The sequence below is a fragment of the Arachis ipaensis genome, chromosome B6, assembly GCF_059453495.1.
Source record: "Arachis ipaensis isolate K30076 ecotype BB chromosome B6, ASM5945349v1, whole genome shotgun sequence".
Taxonomy (NCBI): domain Eukaryota; kingdom Viridiplantae; phylum Streptophyta; class Magnoliopsida; order Fabales; family Fabaceae; genus Arachis; species Arachis ipaensis.
In genome coordinates, this window is record NC_142441.1 from 14,847,741 (window position 1) to 14,870,554 (window position 22,814).

General features: G+C 36.0%; 2 protein-coding genes across 4 annotated transcripts; both read right to left on the minus strand.

Annotated features, from left to right (window-relative positions):
• Window positions 1-7,889: 7,889 nt before the first annotated feature.
• LOC107645874 (S-adenosyl-L-methionine-dependent methyltransferases superfamily protein) lies at window positions 7,890-11,559 on the minus strand. Of its 3 annotated transcripts, none has more exons than XM_016350003.3 (10): window positions 10,679-11,559; window positions 10,519-10,588; window positions 10,316-10,441; window positions 10,169-10,232; window positions 9,986-10,073; window positions 9,780-9,864; window positions 9,512-9,568; window positions 9,190-9,303; window positions 8,724-8,794; window positions 7,890-8,604 (listed from the first exon to the last, which is right to left on the minus strand). In XM_016350003.3, the coding sequence occupies exons 1-10, from the start codon at window positions 10,792-10,794 to the stop codon at window positions 8,217-8,219; spliced, it is 1,179 nt and encodes a 392-aa protein (XP_016205489.1). In that variant the 5' UTR covers window positions 10,795-11,559; the 3' UTR covers window positions 7,890-8,216. The 3 variants fall into 3 exon arrangements, with proteins under 3 accessions (XP_016205489.1, XP_016205490.1, XP_016205491.1); XM_016350004.3 differs by having other exon boundaries at window positions 10,316-10,414; window positions 10,679-10,892; XM_016350005.3 differs by lacking the exon at window positions 10,316-10,441 and having other exon boundaries at window positions 10,679-10,893.
• Window positions 11,560-11,979: 420 nt separating this feature from the next.
• On the minus strand, window positions 11,980-17,211 carry LOC107648008 (ATP binding microtubule motor family protein). Its single transcript, XM_016352040.3, has 16 exons — window positions 17,179-17,211; window positions 16,574-16,738; window positions 16,338-16,440; window positions 15,965-16,008; window positions 15,539-15,568; window positions 15,329-15,451; window positions 15,200-15,225; window positions 14,970-15,051; window positions 14,212-14,253; window positions 14,092-14,125; window positions 13,887-13,962; window positions 13,593-13,812; window positions 13,417-13,508; window positions 12,987-13,101; window positions 12,730-12,906; window positions 11,980-12,132 (listed from the first exon to the last, which is right to left on the minus strand). The coding sequence occupies exons 2-16, from the start codon at window positions 16,688-16,690 to the stop codon at window positions 11,980-11,982; spliced, it is 1,434 nt and encodes a 477-aa protein (XP_016207526.1). The 5' UTR covers window positions 16,691-16,738; window positions 17,179-17,211.
• Between the last annotated feature and the right edge of the window lie 5,603 nt (window positions 17,212-22,814).

Genomic DNA, 22,814 nt, shown 5'->3' on the forward strand with positions numbered 1-22,814 from the left:
TACAATATTCAATTTTTTATTACAATAATTTAAAAAAAATAAAATAAACACATCTAAAAATTATACATAAATTTAGTATCTTTTTAAAATTAAATACATAATTAAAATACAAACTAAATAAAACTAAAATTTAAAATTTAAATTTCAACTTTAAATTTCTATTTCAGATTTAATATATTTAATTATTAATATATTGCAATTTAAATACACATCCAAAAATTAAATTAGTTAGAATTCAAAATTTCGAATTTAAAATTCTAAAATAAATCTTAAACCACTAGTAAAATCTTCGCTCCGTAAAGATCCAGAGCTGCAGCGCCTCCCCCTCCTCATCTGTAGCCGCTTTCGTCTTCTCCCGCGTTGCGCACTCCTCTGCGACGATCTCTTCCTTGGACGACGCGCTCCTCCCCCGCGACGCGCACTTCCCTTGCGCATACCCACACGCCTCCTCCATCGATGGGCTCTTCTCCGTCCCTGGTCTCCTCCCTCGCGTCACACACAACCGCCCCCTTCTCCCGCGCCTCCCTTTGTCTCTTCCCACGTCGCACTCCTTCTGTCTCTGGTATTTTTACTAGCAAAATTCTAAAAAGATTTGGTTGAGTTCATTCATGAAGATATATTATCCTTTTTTTCGCTTAATAAAAAGTTCTATTTTTTAAATTTATGTATAATATTGGAAGTGTCTGTGTTTTTTTTCTTTTTTTTAAAATGTATTTGTGATTATAATTTTTTTTTTTTTGCACTCATATGTTGGATTTGTGAGTTGTAATGTTAACCTAATTTGGATGTGTCAATATTTAATTTTGGATGTGTTTATGTTGTTCATTATGTTCTTATGTACATATATAAGTTTTTTTTACATGAGTTTTGGATGTGTTGATAAAATATTTAGAATGCATTCTTATAATTTTAGATGTGTATTTGAGTTTAATTTTTTCTGTGTTCAATATGTAATTTAGAACTACAATGAGAATAATTTAGATGTGTTAATATATAATTTTGAATGTGTTTAGGTTGTTTATTTAATTTTAGATGTGTTTTTAACATGAGTTTTGAATGTTTTGAATAAAAAAAATAATTAAAGTGAGTTTAATTGATTTTGAAAACTTCACTGATTTTTTAAAAATTAGTACACGAAAAGTTGTTACGAGTTTTATGGTTTAGTTTGCAAAAAATTAATGTATTGCAAGGAATTACAAATTTTACGGTGATAAGTATTCAAAATAAAAGTGGTTCCTTAAAAATAGGAAATATGTTTAATTAAAAAATTAAAATAATAAATATTAGATTTAAAGGCTGAATAAAGACTGAATTTTATTGTACAAATAGCATTTTCCAATTCATATATATCTAATGCAAAGTGGAATAAAGTTAGGTAACCCCATATTAAAAAAGATTTACGAATTTGGAATTGGAGAGTGTATCTCCGATTGGAGAGTGAATCATTCACAATTTTTGTGGATAAGAATGAATTGTTTCATATGTTTAAGTGGACAAAAAGAATAAATAACATCTATTTAATACGTAAAAAGAGGTATGACCGAATCTATCTGATTGCTTTCATCAAGTACACTACAAAAGGAAGGGCATTAAAGGTCATCAAAGAGATGAATGGAATACGATTAAGGAATAAAGAGGTCTTTGTGGGTGAGACTAAGTATAGGAGGATGATTAATATCCGAAAAAAATCACTACGCACGACAAAGATGCTAGGGAGTCTAGTAATGGAAAACACGAAAGAATTAAAGATAAGGATATTGAGGTGAACGAGAAAGTGAGAGTTGTCGTAGAACACCAGGAAAGTGAAGAACTAGAAGAGAGACCCGTTGGAGTTAAGATGGGATGCAGCGGTAATAATGGCACAGGGGCTACGGGAGATAGAGCATGATAATGATAGAAAGGTAATTGCCGTTGAGGATTTAGATGAGCGGCATGAGGATTTTTTGAAAACGCGAACTGATAATTCTTTGGTGTATCTGACAGTTATGGTGAGTGCGAAATCTATGAAACTTCAAACAATCAATAACGAAGCAATCTCTAAATGAATGGAGACTTGGGAATATAGGGATAAAGGAAAAGAATGGGTTGGTTTGGTGATGAATAAAAGTTCAGTTGGGGCTAAGTGGGTTGAAGCATATAAGGCCAAATATGTTAGTGGAGTGTGGTGGCAAAGTGACTGTGTGGTGCGACAAAGAGTACGTCGTTGTGCGTTTTAAAAGAGCCTCCTTGCTGTCTGCTGCGGGCGACGGTGAAAAGAGGGGCGTGATTGGTCATGGAATTCGTGAAGGGGCTGATGCCACGGTGAACAGCGCTGGCGAGGCGGATTTGAGAGCGGTGCTGAAGTTAGTTGCTGGTAGCGGAGGTGATAATGTCCGCGCATTGAGCTTGATGGTATGGAGGGCAGGGAGGAGCATGAAGCCCTTGATGCACCCGACGAGTAAAATCAAGCCGGGAAGGTGATTGACGGAGGTGCAGAGAATTGTCCGAACAGCACAACGGAGAAAAACATTCCACCAAGTGCAGTTAATGAGATCCATGCTAGCCACGTTAGTTTGGATGGGAGTGGTAAGCAGCATGTTGGCATATGTCTGATGAGGGGTGATGCAGTGCATGATTCAGATTTAGAGTATGAGAATACAGTGGTGGAGGAAATTGGGTTGGAGGATGAAGAGATAATAAGGAACTTGGAAGATTCAGGGGACTCAGAGCAGGCAGATGGTGAAACTAATCAAGATGCGCACGGAAGAGGTTGGGATAAAGATATGGCTGAAAACAGAACTGCTTGGGATCTAGCGGTTGAATCAGGAGCTCCAAGCTCAGAATAAAGTATTGACACAAAAAGTAAGGCAACCAAAATAGAAAGAGAAAGCAAAAAGGAGCCGCCCAAAAACCGAAATAAGGTGTGTAATAAAGTTTTTAAATGATTTTAGTTCGCGGAATGTAAGGGGTTTATGGGGGTGTTGGAAAGTGGAGAATGGTAAAAAATTTAAGCGTAAAAATAATGTGAATATGTTAGGATTGATAAAGATAAAGAATGAGGTATTTACTAAGTTTGGTAAAGCGCAATTTTGGGGTAATGATGTGGTGGATTGAGAATTTATGGGATCAGAAGGTGTTTCCGGAAGTTTATTAATAATGTGGGATGATATGATGTTTAGGTTGAGTAATTGTTACAAATGGGAGAGATAGTTGTGTATAGAAGGGGAATTGACAAACAATAATTTTCATTGTGCGGTTTGCTTGGTGTATGGTGCGCATACTGTAAGAACCGGGTTTTTCACGAATAAAATAATTTAAATACCCAAAGTAAGTTCCGGAAAGTTAGAATGAGAATTTGGGGATTTAAATATGATTTTTGGACTCAGTAGGTCTTTCCGAGTAAGAAAATGTGTTTTCTGCAAAAAATCGTGAAAAACCGCGAACCGACAGTTAAATCGGTTGAACCGGTTCAAGTCTGCCCGGTACTGTGCGAAAAAAGTGAAAAATAGTCGAAAACCTTAGAAAAATATTAGGAATGGAAAACCGGGCGTTAATGTTAAAGGTTTGACCCAAAGTTAGGTCGAACGGGCTAAAAACGCTAACGAGTTGGACCGGGCCCAAGCCCAACTTGTGTAAGTCTCCTTTAATGAGCTTTCAGCTCATTTTCATTAAAAAGAGAGAGAGAGTTCGGTTATGAGAGAAGAGAGAAGAGAAGCCATGGAAGCACTATTCATCCTCCACTTCCAGAAGCCATAACTTTTGATCCGGAGCTCCGATTGATGAGCCATTTGCAGCTACGCGAAGTTCTCGATGAGCTCTACGTTTCTATCTAAGCAAACTTGGTAAGAAATCGCATCTCACTCCCCAATTTCGTGCCCTAAATTTCTGCGCGTTTTAGGTTTGGTTTTTGAGTAAGTTTTGTGGTTTTGCTTGTTTAGGTGATCTCTAGTAGCGAGTAATTATTGGATTTTACCCCTACTCATATTGGATAAGGTAAAGTTTCACTAAACCTTTGTGTTTAGTTATTTTATGTATCTTAGGTTTTGATGTTGGTATATATGTGTTGTTAGTTTGAGCTTTGGTGTTTGTTGGAGTTGGTTGAGGCCTTAGATCAAGCTTGGTGGCTTTGTTTTGGTGTTTGGTGCATTTGGAAATCGGCCAAGGCATGATTTCGGTTTTCTTTATGTAATATATAATGTTCATGGACACTTAGGCTAGTTGACCATAAGATAGGATTGAATATTGTTGGTGTATGAATATTTATATGTGAATGGATGATAATTGTGGGTTGTATTAGATTATTGTGGTTGATGATGATTATTGGAAATTTTTGGTGTTATTGAGTGTTGATGATTGGTGTTGTTAATGAGGATTGATAAATGAAGTGGTGGTGTTGTGTGAAACGAATTCAAATACTAGTAATATTGATTATATGATTTGATGAGGTTGTTGGTATTTAATGATTATGAGAAATATGTGAATTTGATAATGATGGGTGGTATTGAGGGATTATGATGTTTGATGTTGGATATGTGATTTATTGTTGTTGATGTGGTTGGTAATTGATGGTGATTAGTGATGTTGTTGGTATAATGAAGGTGAGTGTTAAGATTGTTGATACATGACATGAATTATGATGAGTTGATGATTTTGGAATATGTTGGTGAATTTATGATGTTGAAATTGGTAAGGATGGTGTGAGAGATTGAAATTGGAATGAAATGGGGTTGATTTTGATATTGGATGATGATTGAATTAGGATTGAGGAAAGTGTTGCTGGAGGATTGACTTTGGTATCATATAATTGAGGTTTGGTGGTTGGGAATGGTATAATATGCTATAAATGGTAGGTGATGATAGAAATTAGGATTTTTAAGTGGTTTTGGTTGGAAATGTTGGTAATGTTGAGGTTTTGATATTCTTGGTAAAAGTGAGTTTTTGGTGAACTTTGTCTGATCATAACTTTTGTCTCGGTTTTCAAAATCTGATAAAACTAATCTAGAATTAGATATCTTTGAAAATCCTTTTAATCGATATAAAGTTTGTGAAATTTGGAATTTTGTAGAAAAAGTTATGAACATTCAAAGTTGGTGTAGAAAATCTGAAATTCTACTAAGTTGCAGAATTTCAGGATTTTCTGATATGTGCGCACGCACAGCCTTGTGCGCTCGCACAACCCTGTAAAAATGTTATTTTGTGCGGACGCACAGACTTGTGCGTACGCACAGGCAGGGGAAAGGGCTCTGGTGGCAACGCTAGCCTAGGTTGTGCGCGCGCACATCAATGAAGAATTACGACCTGTGCGGACGCACAGCCCTGTGCGCACGCACAAGTCGGGAAGGGTCGTCAGTTGGGGTGCTCGCACAGCTTGTGCGAATGAACAGGCTTGTGAATTTTCGTACCTGTACACTTTCAAAATCTTCCTGGGCGTGCACACGCACACCCCTGTGCGGACGCACACGCCCTGTTTCATAATTTTAAACTTTGTTTTCAACTATTTCACCTTCCCAACAAGGTTGTAAGCTTCTATAACACCATTTTAAGGCTTTTGGACGTAATTTTGAGTATGGGAAGATGAGAGATAAGCTAAGGGTTTTAGTTGGTGATTATTTTGAAAAGTTAGCAGACGGAGGTCTAGGTTTCTGGGGTATGGAGGATGAGTGTGGTTGAGAGAGAAGGAAGAGTAGTGAAGTACTGACAATGAATTGAGAAATTGAGGAACTAATGAGTTCGGAATGGAATTAAGAACTGATGATGGGTATTATGAGCTTGATGTTTATTGAGGTAAAGTGTGCCAGACACTATATCTTTGGAATGTTGAAAATGGATAATTGAAGGAGATGTGAGATGAGGAATGGTAATGACTGGTGATGATTTGGGGTTGTTGATGGATTTGTTGAATGTGGAAAGTGTGCCAGGCACTATATCCTTGGGATGATGATCTTGTTGAATAATGAGAGTGTGCCAGACACTATATCCTTGGGTTGAGTATGACAGTGTGCAGGGAATTATGTTCCTGAGATTGACTTATGATTGATAATCTTTTCTGCTGCAAGAGTGTGTCAGGCATTATATCCTTGGGTTATGCATGCAAGTGTGCCCGACACTATATCCGTGAGTGAATAGCGTGTGCCCGGCACTATATCCGTGGGTCAATAGAGTGTGTCCGACACTATATTCGTGGGTGCGGCAGAAAAGCGACATCCGAAAGGATGTGTCGGGTTGGCATTTATGGACCGACAAGTGATATCACGAGCCAATAGGATAGACATTCATCATGTGCATTTTTTATCTGTTTATATGCTTTGCCGACTTGTAATTGTATGCCTAAATGAATAACATGTCTATTTGCTTACTTGAATTACTTGTTCTATATGCTTCTACTTATGTTTTACTTGCTTGCACTTATATTGTGATTGTTTGGTGCTGAGGAGGTTAGGTAGGCGGTGGCGATGGGATCACACGGAGGTTAGGTTGGCGACGGCTGTGGGATACAGCGGTGTGAACAGTATTAGTTAGAATTCCCCTAGGTTTAGACAACCCTGGTTTATGGTTTAAGTTCTTTATATATTTATTTATTTTGTTCTAAGCTTGAATATCAATATGTGATGTGAAGTTCTAGGATTGCCTTCGGCGTCCCGGGGCCTTACATCTTACATCATTGGGCACTGTTACCATACTGAAAACCTTCGGTTCTCATTCTATACTTTATTGTTGTTTTTCAGATGCAGGTCGCGACCCACCGCAGTGAGTTGGGTAATGGTAGCAGAGCGGATAATCTTATTCTATTTTGTTGTCTTTTTGGTTATTTTATCTTGTACTCTCTCACTTTTGTATTTTGTTCTGCCTAGAGACTTTTATTTGAAAGAACAAAACTTGTATAAGCCCTTTTGAACTACAATCTTCTTGTTGTTTGTATATGGCTAGCCGACTTAAACTCCGCGAGTCGTGGCTAGATTCTTATGATATTATACTATTATGTTTTGATACATCTTATCTGTACCTTGTGTTTTAAGTTAGTAGCTTCGCCAGTACGTTATGCGCTTTTCAAATCCTGTTTTTGAGCTAAATCCTTTATCAGGCTTCTAGAATATATTATTTCTTTCTATATAACTATGTATAAGCCTTAGAATTGTCGTAATCTCTGATTAACCTTTGCTTTACGGCTAAAGGTAAGGCTTAGGGTAATTGGGGTGTTACACATACAAGGGAGGAGAAGCTTGCTGTGTGGAAAGAGTTGAGTTTTTAATCGAAAATATGTCAAGTTCTTCTTTGCTACACAGGTAACTTCAATGAGGTTGTGTAGTTAGATGTAAGAAAGGAAATGCGCCAGTGTGTTAACAGCAACAACGAAAGACTTTAAAACATGGATACAGGATATAGAACTGGTGGATATAGAATTGAATGACCATAAGTTTACGTGGTTCACGATGTTGGTGAGTTTTGTTTTATTGTTATCTTTTGGAGCACTTGGTTGAAAAGGAATGACGAAATTTTCAGGAATAAAAAAATAGGTGTTACGAAAGTAGTCAACATGTCGATTAGGAGTGTTACAAAGAGTGGAGTGATATTCGATTTTTTGGGTTGTTGTTGGCATTGCCAAAAATAATTAGGAATTAGTTTATTTTATATGTCTAGTACTTTTCTATTGATATTCCACCTAAGTATGTTTAGTTTTTTGGTTCAAAAAAAATAATTTTAAAATACAAAAATATAAATAATACTTATTTATTAAAAGCCTCTCGACAACTACTACAGGAGTGAAAAAAAAAAAGAAAAAAACAAATTTTGCCTTTATTCACTATATTATATCTAAATTACTCGTTTTATAAATACATATCATAATAACAAATGTGGTTAGCTTTTTTTTTATACTAAAGCAAGTATTAGGGAATTCAAAACTCACCTTGTTGCAACAATCATTTGCCAATGACAGACTTTTAAATAGAGTCATTAACCTGCCGGACTCGGAAATATTGTGAAAAATAAAAACATAATTTACAATAGAAATAATAAGAGCGAAGGGACCAGCCTACAATATAGAGTCTAGATTCATATCTATCTCACACATACAAAAACACGAAGAGAAAACAAAAATAAAAAACCATTAATTCATTTCCTTAGAAATCATCTGACTAAATATTACACCTAAGCTTATATTTATATGCCCCCATCTCTTCAGCTTGTATTATGATCTTCCAAGCACCAGGGGGAAAAAATTACACGTGAAGATCACCTTATGCTCCCATGACTCTGTTGCTGCAAGTGATAGACAACAGTTTTACATGAGTTTGATTGTATGACTGCATGTACCGGAGGAGATTTAGAGGTTTCAGCGAATCTGATAGGTCCATAATATCAAGGTTAGCCTGCTTCGCCAGCGAAAGAAAGTAATCGAATGTCTCAATATTCCGGATAACATATGCAATATAGGCCACTGGTGCTTCCTTTGACTTGCCATCCGCACGCCCATTATAGACTACTTTGCATCTACCAACGGATTCATCACAAGCATCTCCATTTTCAGGTTTGCAAGAATCTGATTTCGTTCTATTCAGAAGAATGGCTAGTACTCGAACAAGATGTGGAAGGCAAACAGGATCATATATCACATCTGCACCCAAGCTGAAATAATATCATAATAAGAATTGCTTAAGTATAACGAAATTATAAGGTGTAGTTGTAGTATAGGAAATAAACTTCATTTCATGAGGGTAAATAAAAATTTAAAGTTCAACTCTCACACAACATCTGGCACAATATCCTGGAGTTGACTCTCTGATGTAGATTCCCATGGCAGATGCATACATTTTACCTGAGATTCATGAATCAATGAAGATCATTCAACCACCGAAGCTTGACACATAATAAAGATTATCATTTACCTTATCTATATAAGTAAACGCACACCCCATTAAAGAGTGCAGATCCGTCTACACCAGACAGTGTGAACTAACTTTTATTAAAGCACACTAACTGTGACAGAAGAACAACAAAATTTTGAAAGATGATTTAAAGACTAATCTCATATTCATGGTCTTAATTTGGAACTACACACTTGAAGCCACTAAAAACATGAATAAGGAGATAAGGTAATAAGTTGAAGCACATATTAATGGTCTATAGAATACTGAGAGATGAATGGTGTCAGGATTGCATATATATGTATAAAATCAGAATCCGAAAGAGTCCATGCAGATTCAGACTTACCATGATTGGATTTTCACTTCCTTGTGGCATGTCAGTTTCGATATTGAGGTGGTTCAACTCCAAATTAAACTTCATGTTAGCTAGAGTTGATAAGTCCCCGTCACTTAATATCACCTGTTGACCAAAAACATGTCTTATGTTGACTAAATTTGACTGGTAAATCACAACCTAAGATTACCAATGTAAAAATTATCACATATTGCTTGTTAAAATTAAACTCTGTTAAGAATGAAAGAAAACATTGTTCGAAAAGCAAAAATGCAAGCATTTGTATTCAGTATTCATGGATGAGTCATCAATTAAAGATTGGTTTTTGGTATACCTTGGAAGCTTTCACATGTGCAAGACATAATCCAACTAAGCCAACTCCTGAGCCAATCTGTTTCAAATTTTGAGGAAGTAAGACTTGGTGCAAGACAATGATAACATTTGAAAGCCTATATAGCTATCTTAAGGAAAGAAATGAAATTATGAAAATTTATAAACAGAAGGTGAAAATTCCAACAATGCAACGGACTATACATGATCAGAAAACATCAAAATTGTTTCTAAATTCAACAAAATCGTAGTATATATATAATATAACTGACCTCAAAGCAAGATTTATTAGAAAACAACTTTGGATGAGAAAGTATTAACTCGGATAGAAACAGACTTGATGGCCATATGGAACACCTGCACAACCAAACCAGCACCAAACTTTACAAAGTTAATGGCAGTTATATAAACAGACCACGACCATCCATGAAATGTTGCAATTGATATCAAAGGTCTTTTACCACAAGTATGAGCTTACCCTGTATCACCTTCAAGCATATTAAGAGAACACTGTAAGGTAAACACCAACGCTCTTGAGTGCTGCTTGCTTTGTAGTTCAGAACAACCTATAGATAGATACCAGTAGCCAAACAAATATAAGCTGAATTAAATAACATCATATAAGAATCAATGGAGAAACATGACCCTAATTATGACTTACCATCAGGAAAAATATACGAAATTCTTTTGCAGACTCTTGTATCTCTTTTGCCAAAACTGTCATCCTATCAAAAAAGATAATGAAAGGAAATTCTCAAACCTATAACAAATCATATCCAACTAAAAAGGTTCTGTGAGTGTAATAAACCTTGAAAGATGTCATGTACTGAGCATAGAGCTCGTACAAGTAGTCCAAAACATAGCCATGATCAAACTCAACTTCACTTATAAGTTTCTTGAGAAAAATCTTCAAGTAAGGAGCATAAAAATCACCCTGTATTTGGCTAAATATTCACGTTTCAAAGCAATAACATGATATGATACGAATATGAACGAGAGTGGAGAAATTACAGGAGTGGAAAGGCAATGGTCCCAGATGAACTTCTGAACTGACTCTGTAATTGAGCCTCCACCACACGCCCTGAAATGCAAATTTTCAATTTCAACTTCAACATTTAATTCACGTAACGTAACACAGTGAATGATAGTATTGAAGGAAGGAAGAAGGGACCTGGCATGTGAGATCACCAAATCGGAAGGCTCCATCGCCAGAATCGCTGAAATCAGGTTCACGCAAGCCGGCAGCGATGGATCCAGCTCTTGCTCCTCCACCGCCGCCGTCGCCATGCTTTCCCCCTTCACCTTCCGGCCTCCTCTACCGACCACCGCCTCTGAGAACTGCAATTATCAGTGAAACACAAAGCCCAACAGCAATTGTTTGGGCCTTCTGAGATCATTGGACATAGACTATTAATATTTGGGATTTGGGCTCCAAAAACAAAAATTGGGCTCTGAGAAGTAGAATTGGGCGCCGTATAGCAGCATCAAACATAGCTTATTATTATGACTCAAAACAAAACAAACCTTACTATTGTACTTGTACCAGCCCAAAAGAAACTCTACTATTGTACTTGCTCCAGCATTTTAGGGTGCTTAGTATTACCACGTACCATTCAGCGTTTATTATTGTTTTAGAATGATTAAAAGTAGGTTATGTACTGATTAGTTGTAGAATGATTGTGATAGTGTTGGTATCGTTAGTTTCTATACAAGATTAGATTAGAATGTGTGGTATATATATTGTTATCCTCTTTAAATTTGTCAAGCACTATTCACTGCAGTAATAAATTTCATTTAAGAATTTGTCCCTCGACATTTGTTTAAATAGACTAATGAGCTAACCACTAAACCAACCCAATTTGGGTATAAGGATTTCTAATAAGTTTACTTATAAGTTATAACATATGTGTAGATTGCAGAGTGTGAAATATTTTTCTTGTGATATAACAGATCCGTCCCGTTGTATTACTACCATTAGAACGCAGCAGTCCAACAATAATTATAAACTCCTGCATCTCAATGTGTATACATCGCCCTAAAATTATGCCAATCCTACCCACCTTTTGGATAGGTGTATCAGTATGGTAGATCATAGTCATACCATACTGCAACAGCGCTATACAAAAGCTGAACTATAAAATTGATTGTGCTAAAATGAAGACATCCTTATAGTCATAGACCACAATAATAATATTGCTGCTAGCTACTAGTTAAAAGAAGCAGGCAAGGCATGTTGGATGAAGAGGTATTCCATGGTATTGAAGAACTGCGGCCCAGTCAGCTAAGACCTAAGAAGAAACTCAGGATTCCCACCATCACTTTTGTTTCTTTAATGAGTACTAGAAACAACAGAGAAGGATGCTTAAGTAGAGAAAACAAAAGGCAACACACCATGGAATATGGCAAGAGCTCGCACAGCCAGCACCTAAAGATCACCGACTACAGACTATCCTAACCAAATATACAGAACACTCAAATAACCCACACCAAAAGACCCCAAAGAGAAACAAAGATAACCCCACCAAAAATCATATTATGAATCAATCTTTTCTTATCTTCCTTGCAGAAGGAAAACTCCACAGAGGCATCAACTTTTGCCTTGAGAATGCTGTTCTCCCTTTTAAGCTGCAAAATTGTATGTGCAAACAATAAAATAAAAATTTTCGATCATTTATTCATAACTGGATAAATGTTACGAGGAATTAAATAACCGATAACTTTTGTGAAAATGTTGAAAATGACCTCACTTCCAAGAATATGAAGGAATAGGCGATAACATTTTTAACCTTTTCACAAGAGTTATTGATGTTTCTTAAATTCTAGATGTAGAACTAATATTATCCAAATATTAGTATCATAGAAGTAATTATCTCTCATTACTTATAAGGGCTTGACTTTCGCTAAAAATGTCCTTTTCTTTATTTATTATTAGAACCTGCGTATTACATATATCATTGAGTCCTATATGTATCTTTAGGCCAATCATTTATTACTATTGTGTTATTATTGTTATTCGGATCATCACCATCGACCTCCACCAGACAGCATGGGATTCAAATTGAGACTAGAGATTGAAGGTGCTCTACTACCTGCTATCTTATTATCACATCCACTGTCTATCACAAAAGATCTGTTGAATAACTGAATAAACACTTGTCCACATTAAGACTTCAAAAATTGAGAAGGAGAAAGATTGTAGCGCATCTTTTATCGTACTCTTACCTCATCAATGGCCGATGTGAGCTTTTCCAAGGCTTCTTGTAGTAAGGATATAGTCTGAAAATTAAGATTTTCTATTTCTTGATCTTCTTCAACTGATTGTAGATCATAAAGAATTCCCTCTTGAATGAACAATTCCTCCAATAACTTCACATCTTCCATGTTCAATCGTTTCCCCAACTGTATCAATAGAATTCTTATTATCAATCCTAATAACAAAGACGTATAAACAAAATAAAACTGCATGAAAATATTCTAACCTCGTTCATAATTCTTAAAGAAAACTCATCACCCGGTGGAGAAGAAGCAGTGGAGCCTGTGTTGCTCTTTTCTTCAATGCAATGAACTCGAGGAGAGGACTTTATGTGTTTCGCCCTGCTCCCACCCAGCACCACATCCCAAAATGGATCAAGGATCATCGTTAGAACGGATCCGTATTCTCCCTTACTTGAAAATTAACCTTTAATTGTAATTCACTAGAAAAAAATAAACTCAAAATGTTATACCATTTACTGTATTTAATCTCAGTAAAATCGAGAGTCTATTCATTCATGGCCTCATGGGAATTTTTTAATTATTTTTACTACCTAAGTTAATCTAATGAATTTACTCTGTATTTTAGTTAAGAAATCATCAAAGAAAAATAGCCAGGACACCAGTCTTCAAATTATGCATGCATGAATTACATACCTTGCTCCGAAACGGAGAGTGGACAGAGACTCTGATACATTAGAAGCACTAGGGGAGCAACAACAGAGTAATGCAGTCCTAGCGGTTCCTCCCTTTGTAAGAAATACCTTATGAGGAACACTGATTTGCTGAATAATTGGTATAATTTGACAGATTATAGTGATGAAGAAACTAACAAGTGCATCCTGAAGCATTCGGGTGAGCTTGGAATCACGATACGGGATATGGCTTGTTTTTCCTTGCAAGCCACATGTAAGAGAATTTATTACATTCCCAAGAGCAGACAACGATTTATTTATGGTTTTAGCTTCTTCTAGAACTCTTCCTTCAGCACCTGTTTTCTCCACTTTCTCAGACCCCGCCAAGTCCACAAGAATTAATTTTCCGGACCTCATCCTGTTCACAGTCTAAGTGTTTAAGAATGATTTGTAAGTAACACTAAAACACAATGATATCTGCAGAATCAATACCTTTTCTCTCTCAAAAATTCTTGCTGGATTGTGAATATATAAACACAATGACTTCTGCTGCTGGCCAAGTTCATTTCTGCAAGTTATATGTTTAGGGTGCCTTTTCTGACTCCACCTCTATTTTCCCTTAACAGAGATATCTTTCATCTAATCTATCATGTATTAGAAAAAATGCATAAAAGCTAAAGGAGTCAAAGCAGGATACGGGTCTCTCCTACTGCTCGGTTAGCTATCCCCCTCTACATATTTCAGATCAGAATTAGAAAAGCAAACATAAACTGCATCTAGAAAAGAAAAAATGATGCACATGTTGTTGGTTTCTTACGGAGAGGCTTTGCAAAGCTTCAGCTGGGTCCAGTACAGTGATCTGAAGGAAGAAATTAAAAGGGTCTGTAAGTTCTATACAACATCAACCGAAATATTGAGTAAGAATAAGCTTTTATTTGTTCTCAAACTAATTATCTTGTATAAACTAGGAAGAAAATATTTATATTGCATAGAAGAAGACAAAATAATTCCAAACTATTCTATCTGATGAATCAACTCATACATTGTGTCGCCTTATGCTTAAATGCAACTACATGAAGAAAAAATAAACCATGTACGCACACCTACGCAATCTGCTTGATGCTTGTTCAAAACTTATGTAGACAAATCTTTTACTGAGGACATGTAGGATTCAGGTTTCCAAACGGAATTTAGCAAATTATATCCAACTAGTCTTGTCTCGCTTAGTAGGGTTGGTTGTATGGATAATGGATCAGCTAATTTCATAGTGTTCCAACGTAAATGATATCTGCATTTAAATCATCAATATTTAAATCTCTTTAATAGCTTGTTGTGTGGTTTTCCTAGGTCTCCTTTTCTCTATAAGTCGAGGAGTATATCCTGTTTTCTTACCAGAGCCTTCGTAGAAGACAGGACTAATTTAGCAAATTATATATCAGAGCATATATCTTATTTGGACACAAATAGCTTATTAGAATTTAAGTTTCATAAATTTTGGAGAACAATGTAACTTTAGAACGAAATGAATGACTTAGAGAGAAATGAGATATAAAGTTTCCCAGAAAAACATCTAACCTCTGTTACGCCGTGTAAAATTATTCCTCGAGATTTACTCTCCTTAATTTGTATATTGTCTTTTGATAAATCAAAAAGGTCCCTACACAAGAAGACATAGTTTGACTGTTAAATTAGATCCCGTTTCACGTCAGAACTAATTTTATGATCAAATCTGAGAAAAAAATTTGCCGACTTAAAAAGAATACACCTAAGTACTTGTAGAGTTGACCAAAAAAAGCTGTGCTTACCTTATTTTTTCCATGTAAATTTCAACCTGAACAAGTTACAGTCAAAATTAGAAAAACAACTCATCATAACCGCTTAATTACCAATTATCAATCATATTGGGTAGCTAATTTGTAAATGTCATGATATACCATTGACAACTTGATTGAAAATGTCAATTCTTCATCTGAAGGACTTAAGGAATCAAATAGTCCTTTTACAACCCTTGGAAGAAGTCCTTTCTTCTGTTCGTCACATTCAAGTATACCAGGTCCCTGCTTCAGAAAATCATCATTTTATAATTGCTGCATTTTAGGTTCTATAAGTTCATTTTAAGACACCTAAACCGCGATAACCATCACCTCCATACTATATGTCTTCCCAGCTCCAGTCTGCAAGTATTGACCAAAAAACGAAATATCCATTAGAACCACAGGAAGAAAAAACTCATGAACTTTCCTTGACTCTTTATGCGTTCTTTTGAATGTAACTAATAAATAGTGGCTGCCCCTCTCAATGGGAAAAACATATCTAGAACTGTAAGTTCAACAACATCGGAATAAATCAATGAGCATTTAGAAAGGAGAATGCTTAGTTTTTGCGTAGTGTGTCCTCTGTTTAGTTCCAGATTAGGCAGCATGAAATTCTACATGAATACACCATTATAACAGTTCACTGTGTCGTGCCAGCTAGGGATCATGTAGTAGTTCATCAAAAGATGAATTTCTTGGGAGAAAAACCAACATATGGTGGCATCATGTATATAGAGATGCGTTATGATATCTCACCTGGCCATAAGTGATAATTGTCCCATTAATTGCGTTGACAGAATCTGTTTTGTTGATGGGAATACATATAAAATTCAAAGCACGATATCAAGTAAAGAGTAGATCTATAATTAGAGCAAGTGTCATTTTCCCAAACTCTGATTAAGAAACGTTTCAGAAATTTTTATTGAAAAATGTACGATCATATATATATATTTCCATTAAACAAGACAAGAGGCTAACAAATTTCACCAGTCGAAGTTAATGTTGATGATATTTGATCAGATAAAGTTGTAGTTTCGATTATAAGGAAGCAAACAAAATTGAAACTACTGAAGATTTGAATTTACCATTGCACTGACATAAATTTGTAATGAGATTTCTGAACTTGTACCTCTAACTATGGGAAGAGCTAGGAATTGATAGACATCATCTTGCTTGGATTCCTCGTAGAACACTCTATCAAAGCTAAACGTTAATTCTTCATCCTTATCGTCCTGATCAAAATTGATTCAAATTAATGAGGCAATCCATCGTAATTTGTAATACTCTCCATGTTTCTTAGTGATTAATTTCAGAGCTATAAAAGTGAATGATAAAAATAAGGTGTTTGATATAACATATCAAAACCTTGAAAACGAAAGTTTCGGAGTCTATGCACCGAATGCAGACAGAATCAGCATCGCCATTTAGCTTCTCTTTTGAAGTTAAAGGCCTGAAGCGAGCACAAACAGTAATACTTGACATGATGCTACACCGCAAATAGTACTTTCCAGCAACTGCTGTTTACAAAACCTGGCAGCAGAAGAAATTTACAGGAAATCAAGGAGGAGAGAAAGATTTCGAAGCTAGCTGGAAATTTTGAAACAGATCTACGTTGTTTTCCTCGATAGGAATCCAATTTTAGGTTTCTCGGAAAGCTATGGAAAACGAAAAACAGAAAATCCGAGAGAGAAAAGAAAAATACAAGTTCGGAAATCGGAACTATGACTCTATGAGGTTATTCAATAACAAGAGTATCCACTCCCATATTTTCGATTCATTTTTACTGCAGCAAGATATAACAGTAGATTATCTCGAAGTTTCCTCGTTTCTACGTGGATTTTTCAGAGGATTCAAAAATTTACTTGAAGATGCACTAACAGATACAGTTATTTTCAGATGATTCTACATTTTCTCAGCAACCAAACCATAAAAAGAAAAAAAATGAAAAGTCCATTCAAGAAAGGATGTACCGAAAGCTCACCGTGAAATGAAGCTTCTTAGATGGCGGGAACCAAAATAAAAGTTGCAGTTATTTATAGCGAGGTAATTGGTTGGGCTTTGGCGGTTGAGAATGATAGACTATAAATCCGCGAGTGATTAGCAATTAGTGGGCTGATATATGGGCCAACATTATATTTCAATCCAGCTTTCTTTCAAATGTTTTTACTATTAAAACCAGAGAAAAAAAAAATCGCATGTTCATTCAAACTTTACAAAGTCACCAAAAAAAAAATTCAAACTTTACAAAATCTCTCGATCATGTTCTTTTTGCATTAAGCATTAATTAAAATCACCTTTTCTTTTATTTTTACAAAAATTCAGATAGAACCTCTCCTCAAAACTCGACTTCACCACTTTCTTTGAATTTGTTTGTGCTAAGGCTCCATCAAATAAGGTGATAACAAGAGAAGAGTGGGAGAAGAAGCTTAATGATGTCAAGATCAGGAAACTTCAAATCTGTAAAGTTTCTTTAGTTTTTTAGAATTTGAATAGCAGCATTATATAAGGATTGGTTGGACGTTGTTTACATAAAAAATTAAATAAAAAAATACTTTGTAACGGCTTAAATTAAATAAAAATAATTGGTAAGACTCTCTTTTTTTTTTTTTTCGGATCCAGATGCAGCATACTAGAAGGTATATGGTTTACCACTTGAATTAAAACCTCGGATGCGATAAATCATAAGAATGTCTCTTAAATAAATAATGTTATAAATTTCAAGTTATTCTCAATTCTCAACAAGCTTTGTTGTGATGAAGTTTTATATAATAAAATAAAATAATAGATTTAGTTAAACTAATATTTAAATATTTTTTATTAAGTAAAAAATATTATACTTTTATTAATTAAATAAATATTAATTTTTTTATTTATTATATTTTATATTAATGATTTAAATTTAAGAGTTAATGATTTAGAATTTAAATTTTTAATTTTTAGAATATTTTATTTTTTATCTTTTAATTAATAACAAGTTAATTTTTAAGAAGAAATGTATTCTTTATTTTTTGGGTAAAGTATATTTTATGTTTTTGAAATTTACTAAAAGTTTTTAAAATACACTTAAGGTCCTAAATTTTATTTATTTTAATTTTGTTCCAAAAATTTATTTGTATCAAATATTTTTTTAACAAATAAAATTTTAAAAAAAAATTTAAACTAATCTAACAGTAATGCATGATAACATGTTTGATTTGCTTATGTTAAAGATTGTTCTTGTGGAGTTATTTTTTTTTGAAAGAAAGAAAGAGCTCAACACTCATGGTGGAGCAAAAGACACAAATCATAGAAGACAAATAACTCTTATGTTATCTCCGGTATAGCCATCGACCACATGAGTTATTTTCTATACCACTCTGTAGCACATGAAAACGATTGATCTACACACTCTACAACTCATGTTGTCTTGCTCATTCCGTCGTAGCCAAATAATCCATATTATTGAGAAGAACCCAACTAGCCAAAACTTACGTTGCTCGCTTCTCATCGGCATAACTCGCCAACTCTCAAAGTGGTCTTTCAAAGTACCGGGAGCAGTCCACTCTTGTCCAAATGCCGATATCCATGCACACCACACCTGCCAAGAGTGCTCACACGTAACAAATAAGTGTTGTATGTTTTCAACACCTTTTTTACACAACACGCACACATTATCATTCTGTTGTAGGATTCCCAGTCTACTTAGCCGATCCTTTGTGTTGACCCTGCCTATCAATACAAACCAAACGAACAACTCGATCCGCGGTGGGACTAATCCTTTCCAAATTTCCTTCGTGAAAGTATAGCTCACAAGCTCCTCATTCATGGTCTCTTCCTGCAAAACCTGCACAAATGAGTTAGTAGAATAAACTCCTTCCTTGCCAAATTTCCACACCACTCTGTCTTGTACATCTGCAACTAATCTAACAGATTGCAAGATGTGAAGCAGCTGATCCAAAGTATCAGTCTCCCATTGGCGGAGTTCCCTCCTCCATTGGAAGTGCCAAACCCACTCTATCCCATCCCAGAACCCACAATCCCCAATTACGGATCCTTTTTGGTTTGAAATCATGAAGAGTCTCGGAAAGGAGTCTTTCAACTTTCCCACTTAGAGCCATGTATCCTCCCAGAACCTGGTTGATCTACCATCTCCTACTTCCATGGCAAGACCATCAATCATCTTCTGTTTGACATGTTGCTCCTTTATTTGTATTTGACATATGTCTCTCCACGGGCCCCCTCTCCTTGGTAACTCCTGAGTTGACAACAAGTGAGTCGGGTTCAAACTGTTACAGGAGCACACAATCTTCTTCCATAGAGGACAGTCCTCCTTTGAGAATCGCCACCACCATTTAAATAGTAAGGCAGTATTGCGGACCACTGCATCACCCACCCCCAACCCTCCCAGCTTCTTTGGCGCCTGGACCACTTCCCACTTCACGAGAGCCATCCCAGGTCGTCCATCATCCTTCCCCCAAAAGAACCTCCGCTGCAAGAAAATGATTCTTCGTGCAACTGCAGTTGGCATCTTATACAAGCTCAGGTAGTAGATAGGTAGGCTATTGAGCACTGACTTAATGAGCACCAGCTTTCCAGCCTTACTAAGAACCTTCGCTTTCCACAAGCTTAGTTTTTCTTCCACCTTATCTAGGACCGGCTTCCAAGTTTTTACTAGCCGTGGGTTTGCACCTAGGCTAATTCCAAGATACCTCACCGGTAGTGCTGCCTCCTGGCATCCTAGTAGTTGACACATTCGACTTACCCACTCCTGACTGCAGTTCACCGGTATCAAGTTGGACTTCTCAAAATTGATACTCAACCCAGACATCAATTCAAAACACCTCAGAAGTCTCTTATAGTTTCTCACCGTCTCCTCCTCCGGTGGACAAAATAATATAGTGTCATCAGCAAATTGCAAGTGTGACAACTCTATATTATCCCTCCCGACTAAAAGTGGAGATATCCGACCGTTCCTCACTGCCTCCCCGATCATCCGGTTAAGCACATCCACCACCAGAACAAACAAAAACGGCGATAACGGGTCCCCTTGTCGTAGGCCCCTCTGCATGTTGAAAGGTTTTGATGGTGACCCATTGACTAGGATAGAGATGGATGTCGATGTAACACACTCTCTGACCCATGACCTCCATGTTCTGCCGAAGCCCATCTTTTCTAATACAGTATCAACAAAGCACCATTTAACTCTATCATAGGCTTTTTGGAAATCAAGTTTGATAATCGCTGATGCCTTCTTTTTCTGTTTCAGCCATTGCACCGTTTCACATGCAATTAGAGCTCCATCATGTATCTTCCTTCCCTTCACAAAGGCACTCTGTGATTCTCCAACTAAGCCTGGCATCACACTCCTCATTCTCCGTGTCAACAATTTAGAGATAACCTTATATACACATCCAACCATGCTAATAGGTCTGAGGTCTTTAATCTCCTTAGCCCCAACAAATTTCGGTGCCAGTGCTACCCATGTGATATTAGAGCCTGTCGGTAGTCTTGCTGTCTCAAAGAAAGCCATCACAGCTGTAGTGAATTCTGCTCCTATCTCATTCCAACACTTTTTTACAAAATTCATGTTATACCCATCACACCCTGGAGCCTTAGAAGATTCACAATCCCACACTGCCTCTTTCACCTCTTCTACTGATGGTAACACCTCTAAAGCCTCCGCTTCCTCCCTCCCCAATCGATTAACTAATCCATCTCTAAAGCTTACACTTGGAGAACTTTCCTGGTGGTACAGTCTTTTATAGAAGTCCTGAATTGCAACTTTGATTCTTGCTTGATTCCTGACTATCCTTCCATTGATTACCAAAGACTCAATCTGGTTATTCCTTCTTCTTGCCGATGCAATCTTGTGGAAATAGGTTGTGTTCCTGTCCATCTCTTTAGCATGCCGCGACCTAGACATTTGCTTCCAGTGCATCTCCTGTCTCACATACCACTTTTCACAGCACTTCACTAGTGCCCTTCTCCTTGCCTCCATTGTACCATCATAGTGCCCACTACTAACCATATCATCCACCTTCTGTATTTCTGCCTCAAACCTCTTTATTCTCTCATTCATATTTCCAAAATGCTGTTTATGCCATATGCGGAGTGGGGCTGACAGTGCTTTCATCTTCTCTAGGAATTGTGGAGTTATTCTTAAGTTGTTAGGGATAAATTTTATGGAAATCGAAAATTTTTAGGATAAAATTGAAATAAAATAAAATTTAGGGATATTTTTAAAACTTTTAACAAACTTCAAAGACAAAAAATATACTTTATCCTTATTTTTCTCTTAATTAACACATCTTAAAAATACATGCTAAAGTTACTAATTAATAAATTTTTTATAAATATATAATATTTCAATTTTTAATACATTACTATATATATATTTATTAAAATTTTTAAAAAAATAAAACTTTTACTATATGCTAAAAACTCATCTGAGCTAAATTGTAAAATGATCACCAAACTTTATTATATTAGAGGCTTGAATTATTTCAAGTGACATCCCTTCTAAGAAAAGCAAAGTATATCTCTCTTTGCAATAACGCTTTAAATGTTACACTTACTTCCAAGTTTGAACTTGTGCATTCCTAGCATGCGGTGACATAATATCATCTCCATAAGTATACCCATTAATTGACGCACCAAATTAAACCACTCCTAAAACCAAAAAGCTTATTAGCAAGAGATTGATGGACCAAAGAGAACTCCATCTTCAACCTCTTGGCATATGCTATAAGCTCTATAATTTCATCATCAAGACTCTGGCTTCACAAGCCTTAAAGACAGTAACGTTAGGGAGACCTAATTCACACTACGGTGCAACCTCAACAAGAGAACAACATGCTAAGGAGAAGAATAAGCCATTCAAAAGGAACATTATTGATGGGGTGGTGCACGAGAATAATAACCGGATTGCAAGTTTGCCTCAAGCGCCAAAGAAAATGGTTATTATAAACGAAGAATAAGAAGACCACCGCAAGCCTCTGCGATCAGTTCTGAAAGTTGGTAGTAATGATAATTTCAGTGATAAATTGTGTTCAAGTTGGTAATTCCGTTTGTAACATGTTAATTCAATTATAGCAATACAAATGTAATCACTTATTATTGCTTTCATATGGGGATTTAGAGAAGGTCGGCTATTTATTTATCTTTTCCCCCTTTTAGATAATTTTTTAACAACATTAACTAAATTTTAGAGTTTGGCTATTTTTTTCAAGCATAATAAATTTTTTTTTTATAAATAACTTCTTTAGTGTTCTGATCATTTTCAAAAAAAAAAAAACAAAAACTCTTTAGCCACTTCCCCTCCTCCTTCCTCTGCTGTCTCTGCAACCTCACCAACTTCATCGTTTTCAACAACTCCATCAACCACACTCTCCCTTGTTGAGATGGATTGATCTCTGGACCAACCAATTCTTCAGTCCCATTCCAGCAACTCTATGCAATCATGTTAAGGAGCTTCTATTGATATATAACTCATTTTCTGGCAAGGTTCTGAATGGTTTGTGGGGTCTTCCTCATATGTCTCTGTTGATCTTGTCAACAACTGCTTCTGGTTCAATTGCGAATTCCATTGCTGGAGGGAAGATTCTTTTGTTTTTAATTTTTTTAGGCC

What these genes read in the sequence shown, in the direction of transcription:
- LOC107645874 (XM_016350003.3), bottom strand. Translation starts at nt 10,794, where the DNA reads ATGGCGACGGCGGCGGTGGAGGAGCAAGAGCTGGATCCATCGCTGCCG. An exon ending in AGTACATGACATCTTTCAAG is followed by an intron (nt 10,233 to 10,315) that starts GTTTATTACACT and finishes CTTTTTTGATAG; the next exon opens with GATGACAGTTTTGGCAAAAG. An exon ending in ATGCTTGAAGGTGATACAGG is followed by an intron (nt 9,865 to 9,985) that starts GTAAGCTCATAC and finishes TTGGTTGTGCAG; the next exon opens with GTGTTCCATATGGCCATCAA.
- LOC107648008 (XM_016352040.3), bottom strand. Translation starts at nt 16,690, where the DNA reads ATGTCAAGTATTACTGTTTGTGCTCGCTTCAGGCCTTTAACTTCAAAA. An exon ending in ATTTACATGGAAAAAATAAG is followed by an intron (nt 15,052 to 15,199) that starts GTAAGCACAGCT and finishes CTTCTTGTGTAG; the next exon opens with GGACCTTTTTGATTTATCAA. An exon ending in CTTTAAGAATTATGAACGAG is followed by an intron (nt 12,907 to 12,986) that starts GTTAGAATATTT and finishes CTATTGATACAG; the next exon opens with TTGGGGAAACGATTGAACAT.